At 45.2% G+C, this 27,786-nt stretch overlaps 2 protein-coding genes across 4 annotated transcripts in view; one reads left to right on the top strand and one right to left on the bottom strand.

Annotated features, from left to right (window-relative positions):
• The window catches only part of bmp6 (bone morphogenetic protein 6), a 48,729-nt gene extending 31,753 nt beyond the window's left edge, over window positions 1–16,976 (top strand). For 2 of the 3 annotated variants that reach the window (XM_047568258.1, XM_047568257.1), the window contains 5 exons: window positions 48–196; window positions 296–493; window positions 11,957–12,033; window positions 13,233–13,343; window positions 14,074–16,976. In XM_047568258.1, the coding sequence (XP_047424214.1) occupies window positions 48–196; window positions 296–493; window positions 11,957–12,033; window positions 13,233–13,343; window positions 14,074–14,223 (685 nt within the window). In that variant the 3' untranslated portion in view covers window positions 14,224–16,976. Of the gene's footprint in view, window positions 1–47; window positions 494–11,956; window positions 12,034–13,232; window positions 13,344–14,073 lie in introns of all 3 variants that reach the window. The other variant, XM_047568255.1, reaches the window with a different exon arrangement.
• txndc5 (thioredoxin domain containing 5) lies at window positions 15,660–24,437 on the bottom strand. The gene is made up of 10 exons (XM_047568259.1): window positions 24,131–24,437; window positions 22,740–22,892; window positions 22,180–22,285; window positions 22,001–22,097; window positions 21,145–21,260; window positions 20,384–20,470; window positions 19,849–20,007; window positions 19,260–19,342; window positions 18,918–19,047; window positions 15,660–17,491 (listed from the first exon to the last, which is right to left on the bottom strand). Exons 1-10 carry the CDS (start codon window positions 24,313–24,315, stop codon window positions 17,369–17,371), a joined length of 1,239 nt encoding a protein of 412 aa, XP_047424215.1. The 5' UTR covers window positions 24,316–24,437; the 3' UTR covers window positions 15,660–17,368.
• Window positions 24,438–27,786: the final 3,349 nt, after the last annotated feature.

The following is a 27,786-nucleotide window of genomic DNA, read 5'->3' as shown; positions in this document are numbered from 1 at the left end:
TTTATTTATTTTTTTAAACCTTTTATTTTTTTCTCACGCTCTCTCAGAGAGGCCGATCTGTTCCTGCTGGAGTCCCGCAGACTGTGGGCGGCCGAGGAGGGCTGGCTGGAGTTCGACATCACCGCCACCAGCAACCTCTGGGTGATGAGTCCGGCGCACAACCTGGGTCTGCAGGTCAGCGTGGAGACCAGCAGCGGTAAGGGATTTCCATCCCATTTCCATTTCCAAACCGTTCACAGTGTGGTTCCTGATCGTGGCGTTTTTTTTTTTGTTTGTTTGTTTTTTTTCGAAGCAGGGCGCAGCATCAGCTATAAGGACGCGGGGCTCGTAGGACGCGACGGGGCTCTGGAGAAGCAGCCCTTCATGGTGGCGTTCTTCAAAGTCAGCGAAGTGCGCATCCGCAGCGCCCGCTCCACCGGCGGGAAGCGTCGGCAGCAGAACCGCAACCGGTCCACGCAGCCGCAAGAGGGATCCAGGGGTCTGGGCCCAGCAGGTCAGTCTGCATGAACCTCAGCCGACCTCATCACGTGCCACAACCGTGAACGCAATCAGACGCGCAACTGCCCTCAGCACAACCTCAGTGCATCCGCAGATGATGTCTGACCCGGTGAGATCAGCGGATGGGTAGCATGTGTTTGAAGTCTGGCGGAAGGTTTTCTCTTTGAGATTCCTGATAAATTGGACCTGACTCCTGCCGGAGCTCTCCCTAATCAACCCCCATCAGACCAAAATTGTGGCCCAGGGATGATCTGTCGGAAATCTGTTTCCACTGTAGCGTCGCTTGTATGGATTCAGTGCGGTGTTTCCCAGCGCCGGTATCCTGAACAGAGAGTGTAGTGTTTTTCAGAACAAACACATATGAGGTGTTATTTATGAGGGGAGTTTGTCTGCACGGACTTGACACTGCTGGTGGGAGGATTTGGCTACGCAACTTTAATCTAGAAACACTTAATAATAAAAGAGCAAAAACTAGAGTATGAGATAAATGGAGGCAGTTTTACGGAACTTGGGTTCGATATCAAAGAGAAAGACGATGCGTACGATAACAAGACTTCAGAATGACACGAAGATTTAGGCCAGCGACCCCTGAACCTCCTCGTCACTTGCCCTCGCTCGTCTTCCTGCTCGTGATGTAATGGCCGCGTACAAACCCGATGCCATGCGCTCTGCGGGCTTTTTCAAATTAAACCGAACCCTAATCCGTCCACCTTTCACCTGCTGTGTAACTCAGGCCAGACTTTATAGCGCTTAAAGCTGAGCTGCTCCCGTGAGGCTTCATTGTGTGACTATCGCGGCATATAATGCTCCGTGAGCCTTCCGCTAAGGCTGCTCTGATCCTTGGCTAATTTGACAGATGAAGAGCGATGCTATTACCAAGCCCCTCTAAACCGTTGAGTCTGCTGTGTATTAGAGCAGAGCCCTGTATGCTGCAGTAAATATAAGATCCCAGGCAAGGCAGGCACATCAAACTCTCGCGTTCTTCAAGATATGTTCAACTAAAAACGATATATTTAAGGAAATATTGTTGTTAGGCTTAAATGAAAGGCGTTGTTTGAATGCCTACAATGAAAACGCGTTGCTTGTATTGTCTAAAATCAGTTTGATCGAATAACCCACATCATGTTGTATCAGCTAACTTTCAAACGTGCCCAAGAGCCAGAGCGCACCTGACTTCTGGACTCGAGTCAGTCTCGTAACAAATGACGCATCGGAATCAGCCCGAGACCGTCTCGGCGCTAGCCACGGAGCTGCTACCTAAAGCTAATGATCCGACCGAAATCTTGGCCGGGGCCGTTCCACGTTTGGTCCTCCGGCGCTCGAAACAGAGCTTCGAGCACAGACACAGAGCTACAAATAGCCCATCTTGGCTGGCTACCTGGGAAGCGACTCACATCTGCTTTGTTTCTGCTGCTACCTTGCCCTAATGGCTCCACCATCTGCGCGGCGCACAGAAGTATTCGTGGGGCCGAGCCGAGTCCGTCCCCGCCGCTGCTCCTCGCGCGCTCCCCTTTCGCGGAGATGTGTTTGCTCCGTTTCCTGTTTGCTCAGAGCGTCTTCGGTGACTTTCTCAGTAGGTTGCGCCGCAGCGCTGTTAAGACAAGAGGTTGTAAGTTAAATTCCTGCGGGGCTCTTTCTCAGTAATTGCGTTAGATGAAAGCTTTGGCTGACACAACACAGAACAAAGACTCATCATTTGTTATGCTACAGGACAGTTAGAGTTTACCACATGTTCAGTTTTGGCTCCAGACCTGTACTCTCCTCTACCCAGCTGTCACCTTTGACTCGAGATGTCCTTAGATGTCCTAAGACTTTAAGACGAGACGCCTCAAAGACAAAGTGATACCGGAGCGCGGCGGTGGATCAGCGCGCACACCATGTGCTTTTAGTACCTTAGAGTTTCAGTAACAGATGTGCTTTCTTCCACCGCGTTAGCTAAAAAGCTTAGCGGATAGCTTAATTCCACCACGCGGTAAATAACAAGCCTCATCGCCTAAGCAACATAACACGGTAGCTCATCGATAGCGTCCCTGCCTGCATCAGGAGGATAAGAAAGCTTTCAGTGGAGTAAATCTGCTCGAAAAGTCCGCTCCAACAACGACAATCTGTTAAATATGCGTCCTGGAGGATTGGACTTTACATAACCCAAAACATCAAGACCTCTCCGCCTCGCCACTCGGGACGGCGGGGAGTGTAAATATTTAGATCCTACACAGGAAGCAGGGAGGCCCCCCTCGCGACAGCCGTGTGTCCGCGGCCAGCGGAGGACTGCTGGGATTGGACGGGATGGGAGGATCCGCGAGGAATTCAGGAGGGCATATGGTTTCAATACCGCATCACTCACTCCAGAGACAGGGAGGAGGCCGCGATGGATGGGGAGAGCATCCGTCTTGTGGAGCGCTCATGGGGAGAAACAAAACGTGGACGTCGTCCCCCGGTTTCTTTCCAGCGCGGAGCAACAGTACATCATTTCAGGCCACCGCACATCCAACTGAAAGGAATATTTCACCAATATTTGACCCCAAAAAGCATGAGATCTGAGGCGGCGCTCTGAGGAAGGAGGCGACGTGTTTGCTTTTAATTGCTGATGTGTGCACAAGCTTTCACATAGAGGCTTTTTAAACTTTTTTTTTTTTTCAACTGAAGTTAATTTACGCTTTGTGGTTTCTAAAAATATCTTCCCTCTCAAATTGTAGACTTCTGACCTGTGCAGTATTGATTTTGCTGCTTTGGTCTTCACTGCGCTTGTGCCAATTCCTCTTCATCTTTTATCTTTTATCATTCGGATTTCATAAATTTGGCCTCACTGCTTTATTTGTCATACATTTCTGAAGTCGCTCCGCCTGCTAAAGTTATAAAGCAGCCTTTAACTTACGCCTGTGAGGTTTTGGACCTTGCTGCGCTCTCATTTTCGCCATTTTAACGACGGTCGATATTAAATATCTTCCAGATGACAAAAGGAGGCAGATTCAGCTAAATCACTTCCTGCAGCATTAGTTTTAAGATAGCGCCGCAATTATAAGCGGAATAAATCATCTTTGTTTTTCACTCCGTGCTGCGCGAGGCCCGAAATTAGCAGACTGTGGAGTTTTTGTTCAGCGTCTCATTTGCCCGGATGCTTTTTTTTTTTCGAAGGGATATTTCCACCGATGCAGGGTGTGCCTGATGTGTGCGCAGTGGAAAAAAAAAAAAAAAAAATGCTTTTGTATACTTTGCCAAAAGAACAATGCAACACCTTTAAAGGTAATTTGGGGTTTTTGTGGGCGAAGAGGGCTGAGGAGGTAATGGGAGTCGGGTTGGGCTCTGGCTGTGGGGGAGGTTAACAACCATCCGGGGAAGGAATATCACGTCCCGGCGCAGCACAGGCGGCCTGTAATTAGGTCTAGCCAGTCATTAGCTGCGCAGCTAAAAGACTGACCAAGCTTACAGTATCGCTTAAAGAATTATAATAACACGGCGCTCAGCCAGCTGTGTTTTTTCATCTGTCGCTCCTCTCCTCTGCTCCCTCCTCCTCGTTCTCCCCGCTCCTTCCCCGCCCCGACCTCCTTTTGTTTACCGTCGGAGTAATTAGACATGGCGGAGCTCCCTCGCAGAGTTTAATAACCTCTGTGATGAAAGACAGGAAGAAAGATAAACTTCAGTAGTAGTGGTTGGAGGGAAGGGGGGGGGGGGGGGGGGGGGGGACGTCGTGGACAACAGTGAGATTCTCCTTTTATGTCTCCGTGGCTGTTGGGACACTCTCCTTCCTCCTTCAGGGTTGATTTTATTTGAAACATCGGGCCTACAGAAGTTTTCTCTTGCCACCAACACCACCACCACCTATTCTATGGGAATTCATGCATTTGCTACTGTGCAGTCTTTTCTCGCTCTCGTACCGAGAGCTGGCTGGATGGTTTCAGACACTGCGACATTTGATTAGTGTATTTTGGGAAACACCTGCGATAAATACAAATTTTACAGCTTTTTCCCTCCTGACATGTAGGCACTGTTTTTTCGGGGGGTGTTTCGGGGGTTTGATGAATGGCAGGTAGTGTAGAGAAGGGTTAATGTCAGCCCGGGACTCATACTAGGATACTGTATATTGAAAGTCTCTGTGCTGAAGAGGTACAGTGCTTATGTTAAGTAAGGAGCAGCGTTTCCCCTGCTATTGAATAGGCAGGGTGGGAACCGGCAGCCGCTGCCCCACCTCAATGAATTGGTTTTAGCGCAAAAAATTTGAAGTCACGTGGTCGAATGGAGGTTTGTCTCAGGGAGAAACATTTGAGCCGCTGTTATATTTCAGCGCAGCCCTGTGCCACAGTGTTCATTCACGTCGCTGTATCATTAAAGGAAATCCTGGCTTTTTTTTATATGACGTCCAAATATTTGTTCCTGACTATAGTCCAAGAAGGAGGTGAAAGCAGAGTTCACGGTTTGGTTCTTAAAAGGCTCCTCAAGACATGCTGGAAGGGAGATATTTTATATACTTAGGGTTTTTCCCCTTAATAAACTTTAATCACCTGGTTAGAAACGTTTTTAAGCGATGTCTGCGCCTCCTTCCTAACTGAAAAAAAAAATGAAAATCTGCGCAAATCATTTTCACCTCGGATGTCTTCGTCACTGGGAGATCACACGTTAGCGTGCGCAACGCGCTTTAAGTTTCCACCGTTGTCGGACCGGGACTGGCTTCCAAACTAGTCCCGGTGTCGTAAATCCTGTTCACAGGTAGACACCTTGAAGGAACTTTCCACTTTCAGCAGAATAATTTGAAAAAAAAAAGGAGGTTAGACATAGATCATTCTGTACCAAGAAGGTCAAACTGTAGAGACAAGCAACAATGTCCAAAACTAAATTTAGACTGAGGTACTGAAAACACACTCACTAGCTTTCTTCAAGAGATTTGTATGTAATACACTTTAATATGAAAAAGATACTTATGTTAAAACTTTTGATCCATCTGTTAAGAAGTACCCTCTAAAGGGGACAGTTTGGAAAGGGACACCCACTTTCAAATAGATACTTGTCAGGAGATTGGGTGAACCATCTGCCAATCACGGACTAACATCAACCAGTCGTCCATGAAACACATGACACCGTAGGCAAGAACCTTAGAGGACATACAACAAGCTGCAGTCCAAGAACTAGATTAGGTTAGTCTCGCCATCTGTGTATGGTCAACTTGTGCTCAATTTAAGCTGAGGACACACTACATTTACGGGAGCCTTTGGGTGCTATGGGTGGCAAAGTCTGCACCAGTCTGCACTAGCTGACGTAGATAGTTGACCCAGAAATGTGTGTGAGGGGAGCGGACCCGACCTCAGTCTCAGTCAGTCTAACGTGGCTGCGTGAGCGTTTGATGCGTTCAGCTGGCTTTAGTGGGTTTGACAAATCATGTGGTGTGTGATCCCTCGTCTGGCACAGCCGCTAAGTGTGTGACGTCTTTCAGTCGTCACACAGAAACCAGCTCGAACCGGTCTCTCGGTGTGCACTCTGCAAAGTCTGAAAATCCGTAAAGACTGTCAAAGTTGTGTCCCCGGCTTTAGCGTGACCTCGCTGCACCTAAGACACGCCCGTAGCAGCCGGTAGCTCCTCCGAGGACCCCGGTCCACACCTCCGCCGATCGGTCACGGGGGCACGGCCCGGAGCCAGGAAAGATAGATTGTTCCGCAAATTTCAACGGAATCCAGCTGTGTGGGAAAATAGACTTAGCTCAGCGTTGCCTTTTATTTAAAACGAACTACATGTTTTTGCACGTGCGCAGAGCTTGGGTAGGTTGTTTCCTTGTACCTGTACCTTGATTCTAAACGAAGCTAGCCAACTGCTGCTGGCTTAATACAGACCTGAGAGTGATATATATATATTTATATATATATACACACAGATATATATAAACACATACATGTACATATATATATATATATAAACAAATCCAACTGAAACGCTCACGAATATTCTAAGACCTTTGATTAGTACAATAGTAAGTGGTGGTTTCAAATTTGTACCGTTCTTAGAGTCGGTTCCTGCCGCCGCTGCTCTCATTCAAGGAAAGGAAAAAGAAATGAATGGAAGACTCATGGGAGCCGGAGCTCAGCGGTAGCTGTGTGGCATTAAATTTTTACAGGCAGGAAGGGGAGATGTGGTTTATGGGCACCACAAATCTGGGCCTTTACACTCAATGAAAGCCCACAGTAAATATCAGCTTTATTCCTCTTAAAGAGCCCCACAGACTGTAAATGCTGATGGCTTTGAAGGCCAGGAGGTGCAGGGTAAATGAGTTGCGTGTAGATGTGTGTGTGTGTCGGGGGGGGGACGAGCCCTGGCTGCTTAATACTATACACTCTGTGTAGCGTACCGCGAAGAAAGCTGGTCCTCCGATGCGCATTAGTGTTCATTTTTAGTTCAATGTGTGTTTATGAAGATTTGGAAAATTATAGGAATTACAGAGCAGGTGGTGTGACCTCAGTGCGTCTACGCACATCACGATTTACTGTAATCGGAAAAGGTGGGTGATGATTAAATGAACCTTTGAGCCGCACGCGCGACCGCACGGGATTAAACGACACTGATCTATTTCCTTTCAGGTGCACTACGTCGGACGTTGCCTGTAGCCGGGTAACGATCGATTGCATTAGGCGCCGAGGCTTGTGCGCGGGCAGCACCGCAGCTTCGTTCACCCTCCGCCCAGGGCTGTGATTTGACCCCGAAGCTGAATGTCACGCATCATTAACCAGACCCGGGTGAAGGAGTAGGGGGGTCTCTATAACATGAGAGCGTGTGTATAACATGGGTGTGTGCACTTAAAAGCCCCGAGCACCGAGTCTATATATTAACTGCGGGGAGCTGCTGTCATCCAGTAATGCTGAAAAGTAGTAGCGCAGTACGTTAACGTGCCTATTTTCTCTCTATGTAAACATCACCTCTGGTTCACATCAGGTCAGCCAAGTTTCTTAGCCAATCAGCCTCAATGGTACTTTTCCTCTGTCCTTGGATGCTTCCTGTATATAAACACTGTACACTCTATAAATGTTCCTCACAATGCTAAGAAAGAAAGTGCTGCAAAGTGAAGTGGATTTTTTTTTTTTTTGGTTTTAGAATAATTATAGGAAAATCTGTGGTATCCTGCAGGAGCTGATCTAGGACCAGCCTCTGCTCTCCTTTGTCTGCCAATATAAATCTGTTAAATCCAACCGTCGACCATGGATTGATAGATCAACAAAAAAAAAAACAAAAAAAAAAACACTCTATTTACTGTGTAATCACGCACGTATAAACTGTACATTTCCACACTGGCGGACGCCGGCGAAGCGGCGCTTCCTATTGGAGAGGAAGGAACGCTGGACTGGGGGAAACACCTGACTGTGTCTGGGGGTTACTGCTGACTCTTTGACCTCACCGCAGGCAGCGACTTTCGTGACCGGTCTCACCTTCAGCTTCCTCTCTCTCACGGGATTGACCCGTCTAATCAGATGACACATTTATGTTCTGCTGCCGTAAAAAAAAAAAGTAAAAAAAAAAACAATAATAAACCGATCAGGCATAACATTATGACCACTGACCATCTCGTGACAGTTCAGTCGTCTGCTGGGAAATTTTTGGACCTGGCATTTGTGTGGACACCAGACCAGGTACCCTGACCCCATAGCAGTGACCCTCCTTGTTGGCAGCAGCCATCCCCAGCAGGACACACGCAAAAAACGCTTAGGAACAACTAGAAAAGAAAAATGAATAATAGCACATTCTGTTGCCAGACACCACAGGACACCCTCAGAAGACCCATGTCCATTCTCTGATGAGCCACAACTGTTTTAAATGCACAAGGGAGACCTACACAATATCAGGAAGGTGGTCATAATGTTATGCCTGATTGGTATATTAGCACAGTAGGAGTTTTACCACCATTTTTGTTCTCCCTTTCTCCTCCTTTCTCCTTTCTCGAAGACGAATCCCACTTTCTCTCGCCGTCTCCGTCTCCGCGTGTTATTTTTTCTTTCTTGTTTTTCTTTTTTCTTTCTTTTCTTTTTCACATCGGAGACGAGTCCAGCTAAAACACACGGGCCCGGGCAGTGCGGTCAGTGCATCTGTTTAAAATGAAATTTGATTTGATGATGAAATCTTAACGCAACTGGCTCTGGTGAATTCAAATTACAGCTCTTCCTTTTAACGAGTAGCTAAGTGGGTTTGGCAGTTAAACAGATAAACTCCAGGCGCGCTGTGGGTGTTGGTGCAATGCGTGTGCTTTCTTGTGCATGTGCTGCAAATGCCACTGGTAATGAACGATGGACGTATAGATGTAGGGGACCGAAATAAATGAGCCTTACATAATTGAAATGTCATTGTATATATGTGTGTGTGTGTGTGTGTGTGTGTGTGTGTCTCCCTCCAACTCCAGCTGACTAAACAAGGCTGCTGTCGGTGAGCTGGTGAGGTGAGTGGCTGGGTGGTGGCTGTGACTGAGTGACAAATCCCCGACTGTGGTCTGACTCACTCTCTCGCACTGACAGACACAATTGCTCTGGAAAAAAACAAAATCTGAAAGTGCCAGTTTAAAAGTGGAGCTGAGCTGCTGCGCGTCTGTTTGTTTTGTTATTTATTAACGGGGCGGCTCTGGCCCTGGTGGTGGACCAGGTCATCTTCACGGTTTTAATTCCCCGGCCCCTCCATGTGCAGGAGTCTCCTTGGGCAAGAGACGGAAACCCGAAAACCTCTGCAACCATTTATTATGGAGAAATAATTTCCAAGTGCCTCGTACTTTCAGGGGTGGTAAGAAAAGTGTTGTACACCGATCGGGCATAACATTATGACCAGCTGCCTAATATTGTGTAGGTCTCCCTTGTGCCTCCAAAACAGTTGTGGACTTGGGCCTTCTGAGGGTGTCCTGTTGTGTCTGGTAACAGGATGATGTTAGTGGGGGGCCCTTGGGTCGTATGGTTTGAGAGGAGGGTCCTTTGTGGATCATCCGACAGATACTTGATCATTTTGAGATCTAATGAGTTTGGAGGCCAGTTCAACACCTTGTGTTGTTCTTCATGTTTTTTGAGTTCTTCTTAAACCGTTTGTTGTGTGTCAGGCTGTATTCTGCTGGGGATGTCTGCTGCCATCAAGGGTGGGGGTACCTGGTCTGCTCTGGTCTAGGTGGGTGGTACATGTCTACGTAACATCCACATGAATGCCAGGTCCAAAGGTTTCTCAGCAGAACGTTGAATCGTCACAAGATGGTCAAAGCTATTGACTTCTGCTGTCGGTGGTCATAATGTTGTGGCTGATCGGTGTACACTGTAAGCGCAGACGGTTTGTTTCCAAGCATCTTAATTTACCTCTCTGTATAAGATATGTCCATTGAAAACATCCAGGTTTAAGAGGTTTCTTCAAACAGGCTAATTACACAGTCAACAAATCTGAAAAAGTAACATGTTTTGAATGTGAGAGCCAGTTGCGTATAAACTAAAGCTGCAGATTGTTTTATTGCAGCTTAGATTTCTCTAAGTAGTGACTCCGCGCGGCTAAACAGTCAGTCCAAATTGTATATCGAAACCCAAGTGACACAAACACACAGTGCAACGTAAACTGAAGTGGGATTCCCAAACCGGTTTTATAATTAACTCTGCAGTGTGAGAATGTGCAGACCAACAACCGTCTGCAATTAAAATCACTTGTGGTTCGAGGCCTGAAGGATAGCTCCTGACATGTGGGGCCACCAAGCAGCTCAACGCGCTCGAGTCTCAGCCGCCTCCTCGATGAGGATCCTTTGAGGATCTTAATCGCTGCCACGTATTCAGTTTTCTCTTAGCCTTCCTCTGGTTGGTCGATGAAAAACTGATCGGAAACGATCAAATTAATGAAGCGGGGCAAAGAGAGTGAGCAAGAGGAGAGCCCTAGAAACCTCGGCGGAAAGTCCGCGTCACCGCCTTGGCGTCGGCGTGGCGACCGATGCCAGCGATGACCTCTTCAACTCTGTAAACCAAACCTGTACCTGAGAGCGTCTGCCCCCGCCGCCGGGGCGACCGGGGCCAGCGGAACGGAGATAATTAAGAACAAACTGCAAGACCAGGAGAGCCCATAAACACGGCGTCACCATCTCACCGCTCGCGCCAAGTAATATCTGACCGCTGATGAATTCAATTAGGCGCGAGTCCAAACGCATCAGACGGCGCAAAACGTGAAGCGCGTAGAGCGCCGCGGCCGCCCTAATGAGCACTTGTGCCTGCGCTCCGGTCCACGCCCTCGCATGTGCCTCCACCCTGCGCATTACACGAGGCGTGTTGTGTTATTCTTCTCCTCTCAGATTCAGAGTGCAATGTGTCATTTTCACAGGACGTAATTGCGCATTTTTTTTTTTACATCATCATTCAGCCGAATTGGTGGAAGGGTTTTTTGCCGAGTGCTCTTTATCACGCCGAGGCCCATATTTAGCAGCGTCGGGTGAAAGATCACAGCCCTCGCTCGAAGGAACGGTTTGCTCTCATTGCTCCACTCATGCAGAGTGCGGGTGAAGCCAGACTCGGCTCTTATCGGAGCCCGGTGACGCGCCATTTGGAGTCCATTACGGGGCGTGTTTCAACTTTAGGTTTCAGCCGGTGCTGCCAGACACAGATGACGGTTTTCAGCCCAAAGACTGTTCCAAAAACACCAAAAAGCGCACACAAAACCACCCAAAATGCTAGATTACAACATTTCGTTTAGTACTTACACCATCCAGATTGCCTAAACTCGTGCAGCCTGTCATGAAAAGCAACGCAGCCGTAGAAACGCATACAGCCACAAAATGCATCGGTCAACCAGCACGACTACTCAATCTCCTACAGAGCCGTTACAGGAAAGCCACTGGTACGAGTTACGCTCTTACATCACCGACCATAGAAGTTTTTTGCTCTTTGCACAAGCAGAGCACGTTCAGAAGAGCTACACACACACACACACAGTGGTTTCAATCAATACACAGTCTTGTAAAGAAAGGCCCTTAATCAATAACAAGTATGCAAACTTCACACTTTCCTACTTGGTTGTTCAGATATGGCAAATTGAAACTGAGCAGTACAAACGGGCATGCTGGGATATCTGGCAGTCCCACATCCACACAAGTTACAGGCATTTGGATCGTACTTGGTCAAATGTGTTCTTACTTACCTTTTGGACAACAAGATATTCACAAGAACACATTTGATAAACGCCCAAAATCAACTCAGCGGCGCTCAGATGATGTGTGTGACTGCACACATTTTAGTCTCCGGTCCATCGGCGCGGAGCGCCTGTCCAAGACGGTTTAATCATCTCCCAACGGGGCGACTCCAGACCAGCTCTCTCTCACAAAACAACACATGTGAGGGGAAAGAGAGTTCTCGCTGGCTATCCCGGCTTTTACCCTTTAAACACTGACGAACAGCGTGATGTAGACGCCACCGCGCAAACGTATCCCAGCGGTTCAATGTTACTCGCGGTATCTCTCCAAGCTGATGCAGTTTCCCAACGGTTTCTGTTTCAGATTACAACAGCAGCGATCAGAAGACGGCATGCAGACGACATGAGCTGTACGTCAGCTTCCGAGAGCTGGGCTGGCAGGTATGTTACACATAGGTACACATAGGTGCTAAAATTAAAGCCGTGGATGCCCTGATGTACATTAGTGCATAGAAATCTACACATGACAGGCCCAATTATGGATTTCTTGTGTTTCAAGTCACTTTATACACATTTGCACACATCTAATGCACACGGCTCTATCACAGTGAGTACAGAGGAGTAAATTGTACACGGTTTTATTTGTTTTTAATAACCGTTGAGCTGTTGAGAGTGTCAATCAGTTCTTTGCCAGCTGCTGCATCATGAAGGCACTTTTTTGTGAGTCTTATTAGTTGAATACCCGTCTCCCAGTCCTACAGTTTGACTCTGAGAAGTCAAGAAATTCGTCAAACTGGGTGATATGAAGCTACCGTGGGAGACCCGATGGGCAGAGCAGAGCAGAATCAGTTAGACGTGGGAGTAGACTGAAGTGTGTGTGTGTGTGTGTGTGTGTGTGTGTGTGTGTGTGTTTACCGGGAGACAGACAGTGGAAGAAAATGAAGAGAAGGGCAGAGTTACGTACATCCTTCCAAACAAACTGTGAGCTGTTAACACACCACTGACATCTAGAGGGAGACTGCCAGCAATCACTCACACAAACACACACACACACACACACACACAGTTAAGTTTCCATAACTTCAGGGGACATTACAATGACTGTAGCTTTAACCCTAAACGCAAGCACTACCTGCCTAAGGCCAACATTTAACCTAATCACGTTGTAAAATTAAAATCTACAATCTACAAAAGGAAGGCGAGTTAGTTTTCTGTCCCCACAACATGAGAAAATACAGTCACACAGTAAAGGAAGGAGGGAGGGAGCTGGAGAGAAAGAGAGAGACGGGACACGGACGGGAAAGTGCGCCCGATGCAAACACGCAAACAAGTCAGAATGAGGTAAAACATGATGAGAATTTGTCAGAGTGAAATACCGAGACACGGCAGGGGAAGAGGGGAAGAGGGGAAGAAAGGAGGAGTGAAGTATTGCCTCCCTGAGCGATTTCACAGACGGCCGCTCCTGAGCAGGGATTTGTCTTCGGAGACGAGGTTTAACCCTGAATTTACCAACGGGGGTCGATTGCGTTGTTGTTGTTGTTGTAGGCGACGAAGAGCAGCGTCCTCCAGTAAACTAATGCTATAAAACACCAGAAGAATTTTCCCGACGTATCAAACTGAACTCCGTGTGTTTCTCCCAGGACTGGATCATTGCTCCTGAAGGCTACCCGGCCAACTACTGTGATGGAGAGTGCTCCTTCCCCCTTAACGCTCACATGAACGCCACCAACCATGCCATTGTGCAGACGCTGGTAAGACCACCACACTGTATTCCACGTGTTCATAATTCTTGACACATAATGAGGAGAACTAGCAAACCTTCAAAGATGCTCTGTGATTGTAAGTCTGACGAAAACGCCTTCAGGATTTCAAAGTGATGCCGTCACTATGATCTTATGAGGGCTAGGAGAAGTTAAAAAAGGATATCGAGATGCATTGTGGGAAATGTAGGAGCCAGTGTTTTGAGGAGTAAAATTGTACCTTCCCTCAGAAGTGGAACGTGCTGGAAAAGATGTTACACTCAAGTTAACCGTGTTCCAGTACAAGTTGGAAAACTTTAGCAATGCCACAATGCATTAGACTGTGTGTTAGCATATAATCACTGTAGCAACATGTCCACAGATAGAAGTTGGATACTAATGTAAGCGTGACTCATTTGTCAAGGTACAAAAAGACAGAACTACAGAATTACAGCGTCAGCTCTGTTGAAACGTTAGATCCTTGGTGACGTTGGAGTCAGAAACGCGACTTGTCAAGGCGTTCCAGTTCAAATGTCCTACTGGAAAGTCAGACGTCCCAGATCTGGCTCCGAGCTTGGGATATCTTGGTCACTGCTGTATCGGCCTATTTTAGAATCTGCCCTCAGTGAGTCTCCCAGTTAATGAAAGGTCTACTGTGTCACTGTGAGATGAGTACTGGTTTGTACAGTTGCAGCATTTATCGCTTGACGAGGGTTTAAGCGCTTCCCGTCATTTTTTTCAGGTGCACCTGATGAACCCAGAGAACGTGCCGAAGCCGTGCTGCGCCCCCACCAAGCTCCACGCCATTTCGGTGCTCTACTTCGACGACAACTCCAACGTCATATTGAAGAAATACAAGAACATGGTGGTGCGGGCCTGCGGCTGCCACTGACGCCGCCGGAGGACCGGTGGTTCGCTTCAGTGAACGTTGGGTGACCTCAGGTAGTTTCCTGCCCAGCTCCTAAAACCCAAGGAGGGAACATCCGCCGTAGAAGATCATTGTACTCTTGGACAGCTAAAAAAAACAAAAAAAAAAACAAACAAAAAAAAAAACATCTACCTACTAACGCATCTAATAACATGGCACCGAGCTAAGAGGGGACCACTGCAAGGAACGACACCACGTGGGTGTCACTTATAGGCAAAATCACCAGCGTTGAGCCACCTTTTCTAATAACTGTGGACTGGAGTCTTCAGCTTCATGGTTCTGCAACTGAGTGAATGACTGCGTGGCTGGAGAGGACGTTTAAGTTTGTATATCCTGAGTTATGGACGTGTGCGTGTGAATGCTGCATGAGAGGCTACTACGCCTTCTGACCCTCGCCGAGAGGGCGAAGGCAAAGCTGAACCGTTCGACGACCAGTCAGAGTGCTGCTCACCCCCCTCCCCCCACACACAGCGGGATCAGTTCTCAGAAGAGGCTCCGAGAAGGACCGACCGACGAGCGATCCTTCACGGGCAAAGGACTCCGCGCAGCCGACTCCGTCACCAGATCCTGTGACACAAAGGAGTGATGGTTGGATGGGAAAATACAAGCCTGGTTTTGTTAATTCTAACCGAATGATACATTGGAGTCAGTGCGTTCATATTTCCTTCCTCTTTCCTACTGTATTTTCTTCTCGAGGCTTGTTTGCCTTCCCAAAAATATAATACGGACTGAACCAAAGTGACCGCAGGCTATTTTAGCAGCGCACCGCTCCAAATATTCCCTCCCGAGTCAATATTTACCAGGCTCAGGCTGCGCTGCGATTCACCGGGCTGGTTCGACGTGATGCATGTTGCGGCTGAACTGATGTTTTTCTCCAAAGAGCCGAAGAATACAGCCTTATCCCTCGGACACACCGCAAATGGCCTTTTCCATGTCGCTGCGCTCGCAAAATTAACAAACGCTTCCACCTCTGACAACCCATCAAGAGATCGCGGAAAAACATTTAGCGAATCAAAACAGCCGAGCGGGAGCGTTTCTGTCGGCTTTCTGAAATTAGCCGTTTTGCTTTTTCAACCCCCGCGGGCGAAAACCGCGCCGAGAACTGTGTCCGGGCGGCCGACGTCTCCTCCGAACATGTTACTGTGAGCTTCGAATGACACGGAAACCTTTTAGAGGACATATTTTAATGAAAAACTAATACCAATAGCAATCAGAATACCTTACGTGCCTAACCAGTCATAAATTACAAAATATACCTCTGGTAAGCTGCTGTTTACATTTGTGATCATGTTTAGACTGTTTGTGTAAATACTTGTACATTCTACGCTTATTTATTTCACCTTTTATTAAGAAAGAAAAATCACATATTAACGGAGACGAGAACAAAATGAAATACAAAGTTATTTTTGAAAAAGATTTATTACGAAATCTCATGTTACAACTTGCCATTATTCACTCTTTTTGTACAAAAATCTCTGGGTAGTGAACAACCCACGACCCATGAAAAGGAAAAAAAAAAAAAAATTACTTCCGTCACTGGAGCTCCTTAGACCATGTGCTATCCATAAAAACTTTTACTGACAAAAAAAAAAAAAGAAACGTGTCTCAGTCTGTTTGTGTACCTTGGGTTAGACAATCACTGGTGGCCTGCGTCATGCAGCACAAACGTTTCACAAAACCTGGTCCAAGAGCATTTGCGTTGGGTGCAGTTTGATACAACATGTTTAAAACATTTGACAGAAACTGACACTGCTACCATGTTTATGATAAGTGACAGTTTCTTGGCCCCTGACTGTTAAATCTCCAAAATGAACCTTCCAGTACAGGTTAGATCTGTGGGCTTGTGTGTTCAGTCAGAGTGAGAAATTAAAACCAGACACCAGCTAAGTTCAGTTTATTTCAGTGCTATAAGGACAAAAATGATCCGTCCTGCTGTCATCCTTACATATATGATGGCACGAGGGAAGAATAATGATTCTGACCCACAGATGAAATGGGAATAAATGACAATCACAGTCAGAAAGGTGATATAAGCTGAGAGCTAGTCCACCTGACGCTGAGCAGCTGCCTGTTTTACACCTGGAATCTGGCTTTCACTTACCCAAATGTCTCACTACTGGTTTACTTGTTCCAGAGCATTTTTAACCTGGTCTGATAGTTGTAGACATTCATGTTACCGAGACTCCTCCAAACTGAAGCCAAACTTTTTTTCTTTTTACAACCTGAAATTCTAAAGGATCCAGCAGTACATGTGAATACTGTTCAGTAATAGTAAGAAATGGGGCAGCATGGTCCGGGCCTGAGACTCTGAATGAATAGTAGGAGGAGTAACAATGGAAGGCTGATTAAGATCACAGCAGTCAGACTTTTACTAGTTCTTTTCACTTTAAAAAAAAAAAAAAAAAAAAAAAAAAATCTGGACATCGAAATGAAGAGGAAAAATATGCTGTGATAATAATAATAAAACCTCCATTGGAACTTCTTCTGGTCAGCGTGGGTGTTTCCCTGAGAGTTAAGTCATCACTGGCATGGATATGAAACACACTCAACTTAACACTCAACTTCACATTGGGTCACGACAACCTCTACAGCCGTTTCAGCGACAGTACCATAAAATTAATGGCTTGCGATTTAACAATAGATCCCATGTATAAAATTTAGCGTTGAAAAAAGTCAGATGGCTACAGATTCAGAAACGATTAATTTTTTTTTTTTTTAAAGAGACAGTAACTTTAGTGCCACCCCTTTGATAAACAACACATTTTTCTATTTGTGTAAGGAGCTGTGGTTCTGATCGATTGAACAGTGCTTGCAGTGGTTGTCAGGACTTGGTTTGCAGACCCAACCGATCCTCAGAAGACTAAAGGCCGGGCGACAGCGATCAGAAACACATTCACATTCCAAACACTCTACTGAATAATTCTGTCCGTGAACACCGGAGAAAGAGCAGACGCCGTCAGTCTGTCGTCGGCTTTCTGAAGAAAGAGCCCGAGTGGAGGAAGAAAGAGAGAGAGGTTTGGCTACCGTAGGAGAGAGAGTGGTGTCCTAGTGGCCAGATATGCAGCGTGGGCGAGTGGAGTGGTGGAGCGTGAGCGTCGACCTGCGTTTTCTACAGCTCGTCTCTCGCCTGCATCATCACGAAGTTGTGCAGACTCTCTAAGTCCCGCCCTCCGTGATGCTCGTCGCCCTGCTCCCCGGCTCTGAAGATGATCAAGGTGGGGTAACCTCGCACCTGGGAACAGAGGCAGAGGAGTGCATGTGATCAAACAGGGTATATACGGAAATGTTTTGGTTAATTTCAATAGATTTTTAAGACTTTTTCAAGACCACTCACTTCAAATTATAACCATTTCCATCAGTGACACCTTTAACTTAATAGTTTAAGTTTACAATAAAGACTGTAGACCACTATCAAACAACAGAATTCTAAAAGGTCAGGAGAATAAATCTAAGGCAAAGCTTGAATGCACGTTTAGTGTAGAAATTTGCACGTTGTTTGTGCCTCTGAATTAAATTTACAACCCGTACCCACCCAAACACACCCAGAGTAGGCCAGTTTTTATGTTACTGGTTCACCTTTGTTTTTAATAAACGAATAAATTCACTTGCCTTTTCAATGTTTTTGGACTCGAGCTCAAAATTTGCCTCAAAAATAAAAATTTTAAGACCTCATAAAGTCGTGACAAGACTTTTTAATACTTTTTATGGGTCTTCATTTCCCCAGAACTGAATGATCAACTTTTAATGCTTTTCAAGACCCCACAGGTTCCTGTCAAATGATTCCTGAGGAACAGAGTTAAAACTCGTCAATGTACAGATTAAAAAGGAAACTTTTATCTTTTTCTCCAGGTTCGAATCACACTGGTATTTAAACTATGTGACATGTTTAGATGTTTAGAAGTTTTATAGATTTCTTTATTAATTTATGACACTGTGCTTTTTATTACTGTGTTTAAGATTTATATCTGAATCAAGACAAGAGATTCGTGGGACTTTAGACTTTTTGATTCGATAAATTAAACTCAATAAATCCACGGCTTCATCTCTATAATGTTATTCAAACACCAGCAGAGCTGTAAGTGTTTGCATTCCAACATCGCTTTACTCGTGTTCTTTACTTGGAAGTGCACTTGTTCCCTTGCTGCCTTGGAAGTATACACTTGTTAGTCAAGGAATGGTGCGAGGATGAAAGCAAGGAAGCGAACAGTCAAGTGACCGTGCAAGTGGACAGGGAGCAAGGAATCAAAGGCAGTGAGCAAGGAAGTAGAGTAGGAAGGTAACGAGGCTATTAAAGCCGGTTCAGCTACAAGTCACCTTGTTGACATTAGGTGGTTTATGTTTACTTGGTGTTAGGTTACATTTTCTGCAATTCACAGTCTGACCAGGTGACTTGTTGTTATAGTCGTCCATGACGACTATAGTCGACTATCAAAACATTAGCCCAGCCCTCGACCATCTTAAATCTGCTTGAGGCAGAACCTAATTAAAGAGCCGTCTGTGGCAGTTAGATCATTTTACGGCCGTGAGATAAACCTCTTAGTTCTATTACACCCAGTACACCGCACTTAATCTAGTGGAAGTAAAAGGTGGACGGGGGAGGATGTGAGAGCCCAGTGTGGACGGTGCTGTACTGTGCACGATGTACATGATGTACTTACAGAGTACTTGTTGCAGAGCGTGCGCTCAATGGTGCAGTCCACTTTGGCGATCTTCACGTCAGTGAGGCCGGGAAACTCCTTCTTGGAAAGATCCTCCCACGTTGGAGCGAGATTCTTACAGTGGCCGCACCTACAGAGGAAGACGGAATCCATTTTTAAAAAATATTACATAAATAAAAGTGTCAACAACTTATATAGTATAACCATAGGATTCAAACTCTCTGCAAGCACCTACAAAACATACCTATGAACTACTGTTTATTACAGCTACTATTAGGACTGGTCCATCGGATCTCTACAAAATATAAACTTAAAGCAGCAGGTCAGAAACGCTAATCTTACCACGGAGCATAGAATTTGATGAAGGTGAAGCCTTTGGCTACTGACTCGTCAAAGTTGGCTTCAGTCAGGACCAAGACGCTGGACTGTAGGCAGAGAGGACAAGAAAGTCAACGGTGGGTTGTATGGATCCATGTTAACCTGACACAGAGCTGGAGAACTGTTGAGTACTTTTATCAAATGCATCGTTTATGCCACTAATGGATAAACACAAACACAAAAAGGTGACAGTCACAATAGGAGCCCAGCTCTACAAAGAAGGTAGATAGTAGCTGGGATAGAGTTGGTCAAGGCTGCAAACACACATGTGAAATTTTGGCATCAATCAGCAGGAAATAGTTTACTTTTCCAAGCGGGGGCTCGGTTTAGACTCTATAGTGGCTATAGGTGCGGGGGTTGGGTCTATTCCAAGGAAACATAAGTGGTTACACTGTAAAATGAAATGAACTTCACATGTAGCAGCTTTCCCATGAAGGTACCTATAAAAGCAACGCATGAGCTGGAACTCTTCCCATCTAGTGTGTGATGGGATAATTACCGCTGTGTCCAGCTACGATCACTCTGCACTGAAGTCACGTGGAGATGAACCCACCTTTTCCTCCTCCTTTGCTGGCTCATCAGTGGGGATCTCATTCGCCTGCTGTCCCTCATTTGGCTCCTGCTCTTCCTCCTGAGCGACTGCAGCCTTCAGCTGGTTGTCCACGAAGTCTTTGAAAGAGTCCAGGTCTCTTTTACCTTTGTACTGTTCCGTCTATAAAAAGACAAAAACAATGAGTGAAAGAATTAATTTTGAATTACTTTTTTAATTTAGGACAGAGAAATATGTAGCTGTGATCACTGGAGCTTGATAACCACCCAGAGAGTTGAGCTTCTTCCTTTAGGAAACCATAAACTTTTTATCACACAGGTAGCAAAAGTAAATAGTAAATATGCTTTACAAAAACTCAGTTTCACTAAAAGTTTCAGTGGCCATAGGGAAAATATCAGCTCTTGGTTAATTTTCTTATTTCACATGCTCATGTCTATTTTGTGCATCTCAGTATGATGTGATGTCATGTTAATGTGTAGTTGATCCAAGAGGATCTGGATCAGGCTGAGACACAACTCGTCCAAGACGTCTTCCGTACCTTCTGTCCGTTGTAGAAGAAGAGCAGGGTGGGGTACCCCCTCACACCATTCTCAGAGCACACCTCATAGTGCTGAGTGCAGTCCACCTACAACACAAATAAATAGACGAGCATGCGTTATTAAACTGGAACAGTGTTTGTTTAAGTGTGCAAACAAACGGCTTCTCGTATGATCATCATCCTGTTCTGTCAGACAGAGAACACAATGAAGAGCAAACAGTGCTTCAACATTTCGATATCAGTTAATCATCACAGTAAGAGCCCCATCAGAATCCATATAAATCAAGTCCTCGGTTCAGTTGGAACAGACGGGATAAATCTGGTCTGACTGAATATTCATTCAGACTGAGGAGGGTTGTGTGAACCTCTGATTATCTCTTTAACACTTGAGCAAAGAGTTAGTGATAGTTGAACAAAGATCGAAAGGTTTGACATGAGTCGCTTAAACGAGATGAATGAAGCTAGACTCAATGTGGGGATGTTCAAGTCGTCTTCTCCACGTGAATACTTCAACAATAAAGTTGTAAAAACACATATTTTTGGCAGATATGACAAAAACTGTTATATTGTTATTGACATCTTAACTCATGTGATATATTTATTCAGTTGGAATCTAATGAGAAGGCTGAATAACAAAAAATAGCAAGAAATTACAACATTCCTGTAAAAACATTTCATTTGTAGCTGCCCTGATTTCACCCGTGTGTAGTTTTACCGTTTTAATGAAAATGGACAGGCTCATTTAAAACTGGAGGACCCACCTTTCCGATCTTCACGTCATCAGAGTGCTCAAAGGACGTGGCCAGCTGTTCCCAGGTCGGGGCCATGGCTTTGCAGTGGCCACACCACGGTGCAAAGAACTTTACAAAGTGAGCACCTGGAGCAGGAGGAGAACATTCATAGAAGATCAATGAAATACACAAATGGAAGAGAAAGCAACAGGCCTGGCAGTGACAAAAAAAATGCGATTCTGAACTAAAGTCATGTTGGATTTGATGAATATAAGAAGCTGATTTGAACTCTGCACAGCCTGCTCTAAATGAAAATATACGCCTCTTACAGGTTCTGTGCAACCAATTACATTTATTACAGCACTGTTGCCAAGATGTCAAGGTGGGACCTATAAACACTGTTTTAAACATGCCTATGTCATATCCTGCCTCTCTTCGTCTCCGAACAAGAAATCATTTATTTTTCTTCAAAACCAAAACACTGAACTTCAGTGGAGCTTAAGAGACGTAATTTCAGTGAGACAATTATCCCGAGCGCTGTTTATTTTTGCAGCCGTTGTCCGAGCGCTCAGAAACGTGAGGTGACGGGAGACGAGGGCTACGCCGTCGGCTGGCGTCGACTGACGCCGCGGTATCGTGGCTCAGGTACTCGAAATGTCAGTTATGTAAATCGAGGCAACGAGGTGTTTCCATTCTCTAATGAGATGCCCAGAAACGCTACTCAGTGTGGTTGAAAACTGAGAGCGCATTTAAAAACGAACAAAACAGAAACTATTTATTTGTTATGACAGGATGCAGCTGCATTAAAATAAGAGCTGCAAACTCATTTGCTTAACTTTGCTGTGACTAAACCCTTTTAATACAGTTTTAAACACTGGATATTTACCTTTGGCTATGTGACTCTTAAAGTTGGGGGCAGTGAGTTCGTACATGCCCTGTTTGGGCTCTGGGGCTTTGGGAGGCTCCAGTTCACTCTCTGGCTCCTGGGGGATGTACAACAACAAGCCTGAGCACCACCTTGTAAATTACAAAACTGAATCGATGAATTAAGCGATCAGCACTCACCGCAGGCTCGTCCTGGAGAGTCTTCAGCATCCAGGTCTCCAGAGACTGCAGATCTCTGGGACCCTGGTACTTAACTGCTTCCTGGTCTGGCTTAAACAACTTCAGCCTACACACACAAAAAAATATATATATTTTTAGGTGGGGTTGCAGCGTATAAATTAAAATCTACAGTTTGACAGAGTTAAAGTCATTCATCATTCCCAGCTCAAGGGCCTAGTTAAAGTTTTGTTATTAAAACTGATGTTCTGTCAATCATTATCCAGTGACTTTGCAGATACGCGACGCGGTCAGCAACGTCCCGCATTTAGGAGGTTGTCATTATGATACCGATAACAAAATGCTGAACTAATTGCAGGGCAATGTGTCACTTCTCTGTCAATCAGTAATGAAAAAGGAGCCTCTGCGTGTGTGTTGTAAAATGTACACAATATGTCACTTCATCCTAAAAGCCACAGAAACCACATTATTTTTCATAAAAAAGTTAAAAAAAGTTACTGGAAGGTAACGTAATAAAATTGAGCCCAATAACCGTGACGGGTCGACAGCCGGTGTGTGCTTACGTGGGGTAGCCTCTGACACCGTGGACATTGGAGCAGAACTTGGTGTCCTGGACGCAGTCCACTTTGACCACGTACGCTGGGGGATCGTCCATGCTGTTGTATTTGTCCGCAAGCTCGTTCCATGCCGGCTGTAACCTCTGGCAATGGCCGCACCTGGAAACAACAGTCATAAATACTGTGAGTGGTCAACAGAAGCCAACTGTACAACACTTTTGTCAAATAAAATTCGAACTAAACTGTAGTCTTGGTTAAAAGCCATAATCTGCACACACTGTCTCTAAATTGACAATTTGTGGAACTTCACACATTAGAGTCCACGTCATGAAGATGAAACAGGCATTTTATTATATACTGGTCTATCCAAGACACTGTCTTCTTATAAATAAAATGAGCGTACAAGAATAATCGTAAAGGAACATGCTTCTGGCGCTTGAATGGCAGATTCTGTTGTTTTTGGCACAAAAAGCCACATGGATTTAATCAATGAACAGCCTTTATTTGTCTACCCTCAGGAAGACTTCACTAAATGAGATGAACCTGTGTTATATTAGAAGCACAAAAACTGGAAATATGAGTCATGTTGGTTTAACCACTTACACTGTTGTGAGAGGACATTTAGAACAGAATTTGGAGCATGCATAAAGACATCTAAAGTTACACGGTCTGTGTAGAGAACAGCGTGAGACAAAGGGACAGATACTGTATATTGTGGTGGTTTGTCTTTGACGTGACAAAGAACTGAACTTCAGATCTTATCTTCACATTCAACGTCTTCATCTCCAATCGCATCATCAGATAAAAATTTTAAAAAAATAAACTACGACACGTTTATTTTATTGTTAAATACTGGCAATACTTCCTTGGACCTCTAAGGACCTCCGTGGACCCCAAGTTTTGAAATCACTGACGTAACATCAGTCAATCAGTGCGTGCCACGTAAGCGCTGCTCCCCGAAATACAACTTTGAGCTGCGGCTGAACATTTCTGCTCTAGTTGTGGATTTTTAAAAAAGCGACACAAACTGTATTTATCGTTTAAAGCGCACCCCCATATTATATAAGTTGCATATAAGTTTTTAACCAAACGTCAACGACGAGCAAACCGTTAGCAATGTCAGCACCGAGGCCCGACTGAAAAGTGTTTCTAAGCGGCACTCTGCTAGTTAGCGGCTAAGCTAACCGGACCGCTCTACCCATAGGGAATGAACGTCGCAGCCAGCTAGCTTGGGCGCTAACTAGCTTTCCTGCTAATTTGCCGGTCAGCTCAGGTCCTACTTTGACGGACATGTTTCTTACTTCATTTATTCATTTGTGATATTAAATAAAGACACCGGTTAACGGCAGTGCATTCACTTAGCTTGGGCTGTTGAAACTTAGAAAGTGTGCACTCACCACGGAGCGTAAAACATGACAAAGTGGGGTGCAGTAGGCACCGCCTCGTTGAACATCTCCACCGTGTACGTGTGCTTGGCGTGCTCGTCTTCTTCTGCATCGGCGTCGCAAAACACACGAGCGAACAGCACGGACAGATAAATAAAAGACAACATTAAGGGCGAGTAGCGCAGCGCTGAAGCCATGGCGAAGTCTCGGTGGGTGAACGGTGGTGCGTCCCCGCTGGTGCGAAAAAAGACCGACTCTGAGCGAGCACGCCCCTCCGGCAGCCTCCGTTTAAAGGAATGTGGACTCTGGATGGGACGATTGTAGATGGAGATGAGCGTATTTGCATGCGGACATGCAGACGCGGTGTTGTGTAGATCTGCGGCAGCCCTCGGGCGCTTTGCAACTCTGTCCGACCTGACAGGTCCAAACAAGTGTCACTCTCTGCAGAAAGCGCATTTGGTAACATCGAGTTCATCATAGGGAAGTAGTGCACAAACACACAGATTTTATGTTTTACTAGGTCATAATATTCGGTGTGTGCACGCGTGTATGAGATTTAAAGGTGCAGGACTGGCTCAAACAGTCGGTGCTGCGTATCTACGCCGGTCAGGCATATCATTATGACCACCTTCCTAATATTGTGCAGGTCTGCCTTGTGGCCCAAAAACAGTTGTGACTCATCAGAGAATGGATATGGGCCTTCTGGGGGTGTCCTGTGGTGTCTGGAAACAGAATGTTGTTATGGGTTCAGGGGAAGGGCTTCTGTGGATTAGATTTGTTTGATGCTTGATTGGATTGCAATCCAGAGAATTTGGAGGTGAAATCAACGCCTTGAATCTGCCGAGTTCCTCTGACCACTCCTGAACCATTTTGTTTTGTGACAGGGAACATTATCCTCCTGAAAGAGGTCACCACCATCAGGGAATACAGTCTTCATGTAAGGGTGCACAATAATGTCTAGGCAGGCGGCATGTGTTAAAGTAACACGAATGGCAGGACACAAGGTCTTCTAAGAGAATGTGAAGGAGGATATTTTCCTCTCCTTCAGCCCAGGATCTTTATACCGTTTGGAAAGGGTAGTTCACCTACGCACAAATCACGTGACAATTTCTCACATTTTGGATATTTATTTGGTACACAGAGAATAGATATTGATTTCAGCGCTGAGGCTTTGGTCAGTTCACCTTAGGGGTAAAAAGAACCAAAAGCCTCACTTCAGGGAGGTACAGTGACCTTATTCTACCTAGACTCCGCCCGTAAGACAATGGGGAGGAGTACTGCCTTTCATGTGTCAGTGAGTTTCTATGTGTTGCCGATTAGCTTTATCTGGTCTCCAGCATGTGAAATATTAGGGTGTAATGTGTCCTAGTCTGTGAGCAAGCTGTAGCGAAGCGAAAGACAACGTTTGATATGGTGAGATAGCGTAAGTAACATTCTACTTGATTCTTCCCAAGGATATACATAGGCTGAAGGCCTTATTAACCCCTTTAAACCCAACAAGAACACTGAATACTGTCTCCACCAGATCAAGCCACCTTCTTCCATATCTTTGTGGTCCTGTTCTGTTGCTCACGTAGCCATTGTAGGAACTTTGGTCAGTGGACAAGTGTAGCAAACTCTGACATTTCGGCAGCTACAAGATTTAAGATGATGAATGTGAAGTTAATATTTCAAATATGAAATATGTTAAATGAAAGCCAAAAAAGAAAAAAAAAGAAGTAATACAGAAAAATCAAATAAGGGTATAATTTAAAAGACATTTTGGGGAGAGTTTGTTCGCCACTGGTAGTGTAAGGAATCGCTTAATTGGTTTATTATGAATGATCCAATGCATTCAGGACGACTGCACCACCTTGGCAGGCTCTGTAAGTTTCCTTTACACCCAAGGCTGCCTTCCTAGTTTCAAACTAGCTTCACTTATAATACCTTATAGTGTAAATCTATTAAGACATCCACGAGAAGATGAAATATTATGAAAATAGTCTCCAGTGTAAGAGAGAACACAGTTAACATTTTGCTCTGTAAAAATATGGGCAACCTCAGCTCAGGTGTCGCAACACTGCTGGTTCTCTATGCCGATGGACAGATATGAGTCACAGTTGCCTCCTCATCATTAGAGGCAATGATGCTTTAGTGAGAACATTTTAGGCAAACATAATTAATCCAATTTATTGCACTGGGTAAATAGCGTGGCTCATGGGGGCTGTAGCCTTGCTTCACGGCCTTGCTGAATTGACAGCTCTTTGGAAAGTCCTCGCCTCTTTTAACATGGTTTCATGACACCATATAGAGACAGCCTTCATATTCACGGTATTCCTCTTTAATCATCCCCCTTTTCCTTTCATCTGGACAACAGGAAGAGTGGGGAGCTGAAAGGAAGAGTTTACAGCATGGAAACAGACAGAGGTGTCGCCTAGAGAGCCACTATAGTTGCTGTATGCAACACTATGCCAGACTGTAAGGGCTCTTTCATAAACCAGCCCTTGAATGTACATATTTCAACAGTCGTTGAAAATGATTAAACCATGAACAGCCCATCCAAAGATAGATAGGAATATATATCACAGACTGAAGGGGTTGTCCACAGAGCGTAGATGTGAGTGTGTCGGTACTTGTTAGGCAGCCAGTGTCAGGAGATCGTCCTTTTGTTCCCCAGACAACCATTGAAATTCCACACATAATTATTCCATCCACAGGGAGTACATCCATTCAGAGGAGAAGCAGCATACTTGTAAGAGACTCCATTGCCAAGACACATGATTCTACGCTGACCTCAAGACTGACAAAAGATGATCTTTAACCTCTAGCTATATAAACTCGAGCTTTCTCTTTGAAGAACGCCAAGTAATGTTTTACCCTTTGTCCGAGGCCTCACTTGCAGAAAGCAAACTAGGGGGAAAAAGACCAACAAATCCAAAAGGTCAACTGTCTTCAGACACCTGGAGACACCTCCTTTTTTAAACTGAGAGTTTAAACCAAGAACTAAGTTGTTGGCCTTGCAGCAGCAGGTATGATCATGGGGAAATAAGAACTACTGTATAAGTCCATGCCATATGTGAAGCAATAAGCTCACTGATGACTTATCCTCTGGGGACAATAGTCTATGTTTGGGGCACATTGTTGTAGCCAGCACATAACTGATAAATAATTCCAGGTAAGAAAAGCTAATTGTCTGTGTCTGGACCAAAATGTTGCACTTGAACACACCACAAAGTCTACAGCCAACTAGCACATACAGCGTGAGAGAAACCAAACAACTCTCAGTACCAGCAGGTGGCAGTAGTCTGAATTTGTCATTCAGATGTGGAAATGGGAAAGGCCAAGATACGCTTACTAGGAAAGCATTGTGTGAGTGTGCTCTTGACCCTGCACTGGTTCGATGACTTGAACAATCAGTCAGAGTGACCTCTTTCACGAACAGGCTCCACCGCTCACTGTTGGTCTGACTTTGGCCAACGATGTTAGTGTTTCATCAACTCAAGGTGTTTCCTAGATGAATGGGATGTGTTAGCTTACTTATAGTATATACTTGCAACACAATTGAGCAATATAACTTGGAATAATGGACGACAACAAACAGGAATGTTAAAGTTTCTGGTATCAAAACCTTTATCATTAATATCTGTACTCACTACCTCAACAACTATGTCTTATTTGGTGAGTCCATA

The sequence above is a fragment of the Mugil cephalus genome, chromosome 18, assembly GCF_022458985.1.
Source record: "Mugil cephalus isolate CIBA_MC_2020 chromosome 18, CIBA_Mcephalus_1.1, whole genome shotgun sequence".
Classification (NCBI taxonomy): domain Eukaryota; kingdom Metazoa; phylum Chordata; class Actinopteri; order Mugiliformes; family Mugilidae; genus Mugil; species Mugil cephalus.
This window is presented reverse-complemented; position numbering and strand designations above follow the sequence as displayed.

What these genes read in the sequence shown, in the direction of transcription:
- txndc5 (XM_047568259.1), bottom strand. Translation starts at nt 24,315, where the DNA reads ATGGCTTCAGCGCTGCGCTACTCGCCCTTAATGTTGTCTTTTATTTAT. An exon ending in GTCATGTTTTACGCTCCGTG is followed by an intron (nt 22,893 to 24,130) that starts GTGAGTGCACAC and finishes TGTTGTTTCCAG; the next exon opens with GTGCGGCCATTGCCAGAGGT. An exon ending in CTCTCCAGGACGAGCCTGCG is followed by an intron (nt 22,098 to 22,179) that starts GTGAGTGCTGAT and finishes TACATCCCCCAG; the next exon opens with GAGCCAGAGAGTGAACTGGA.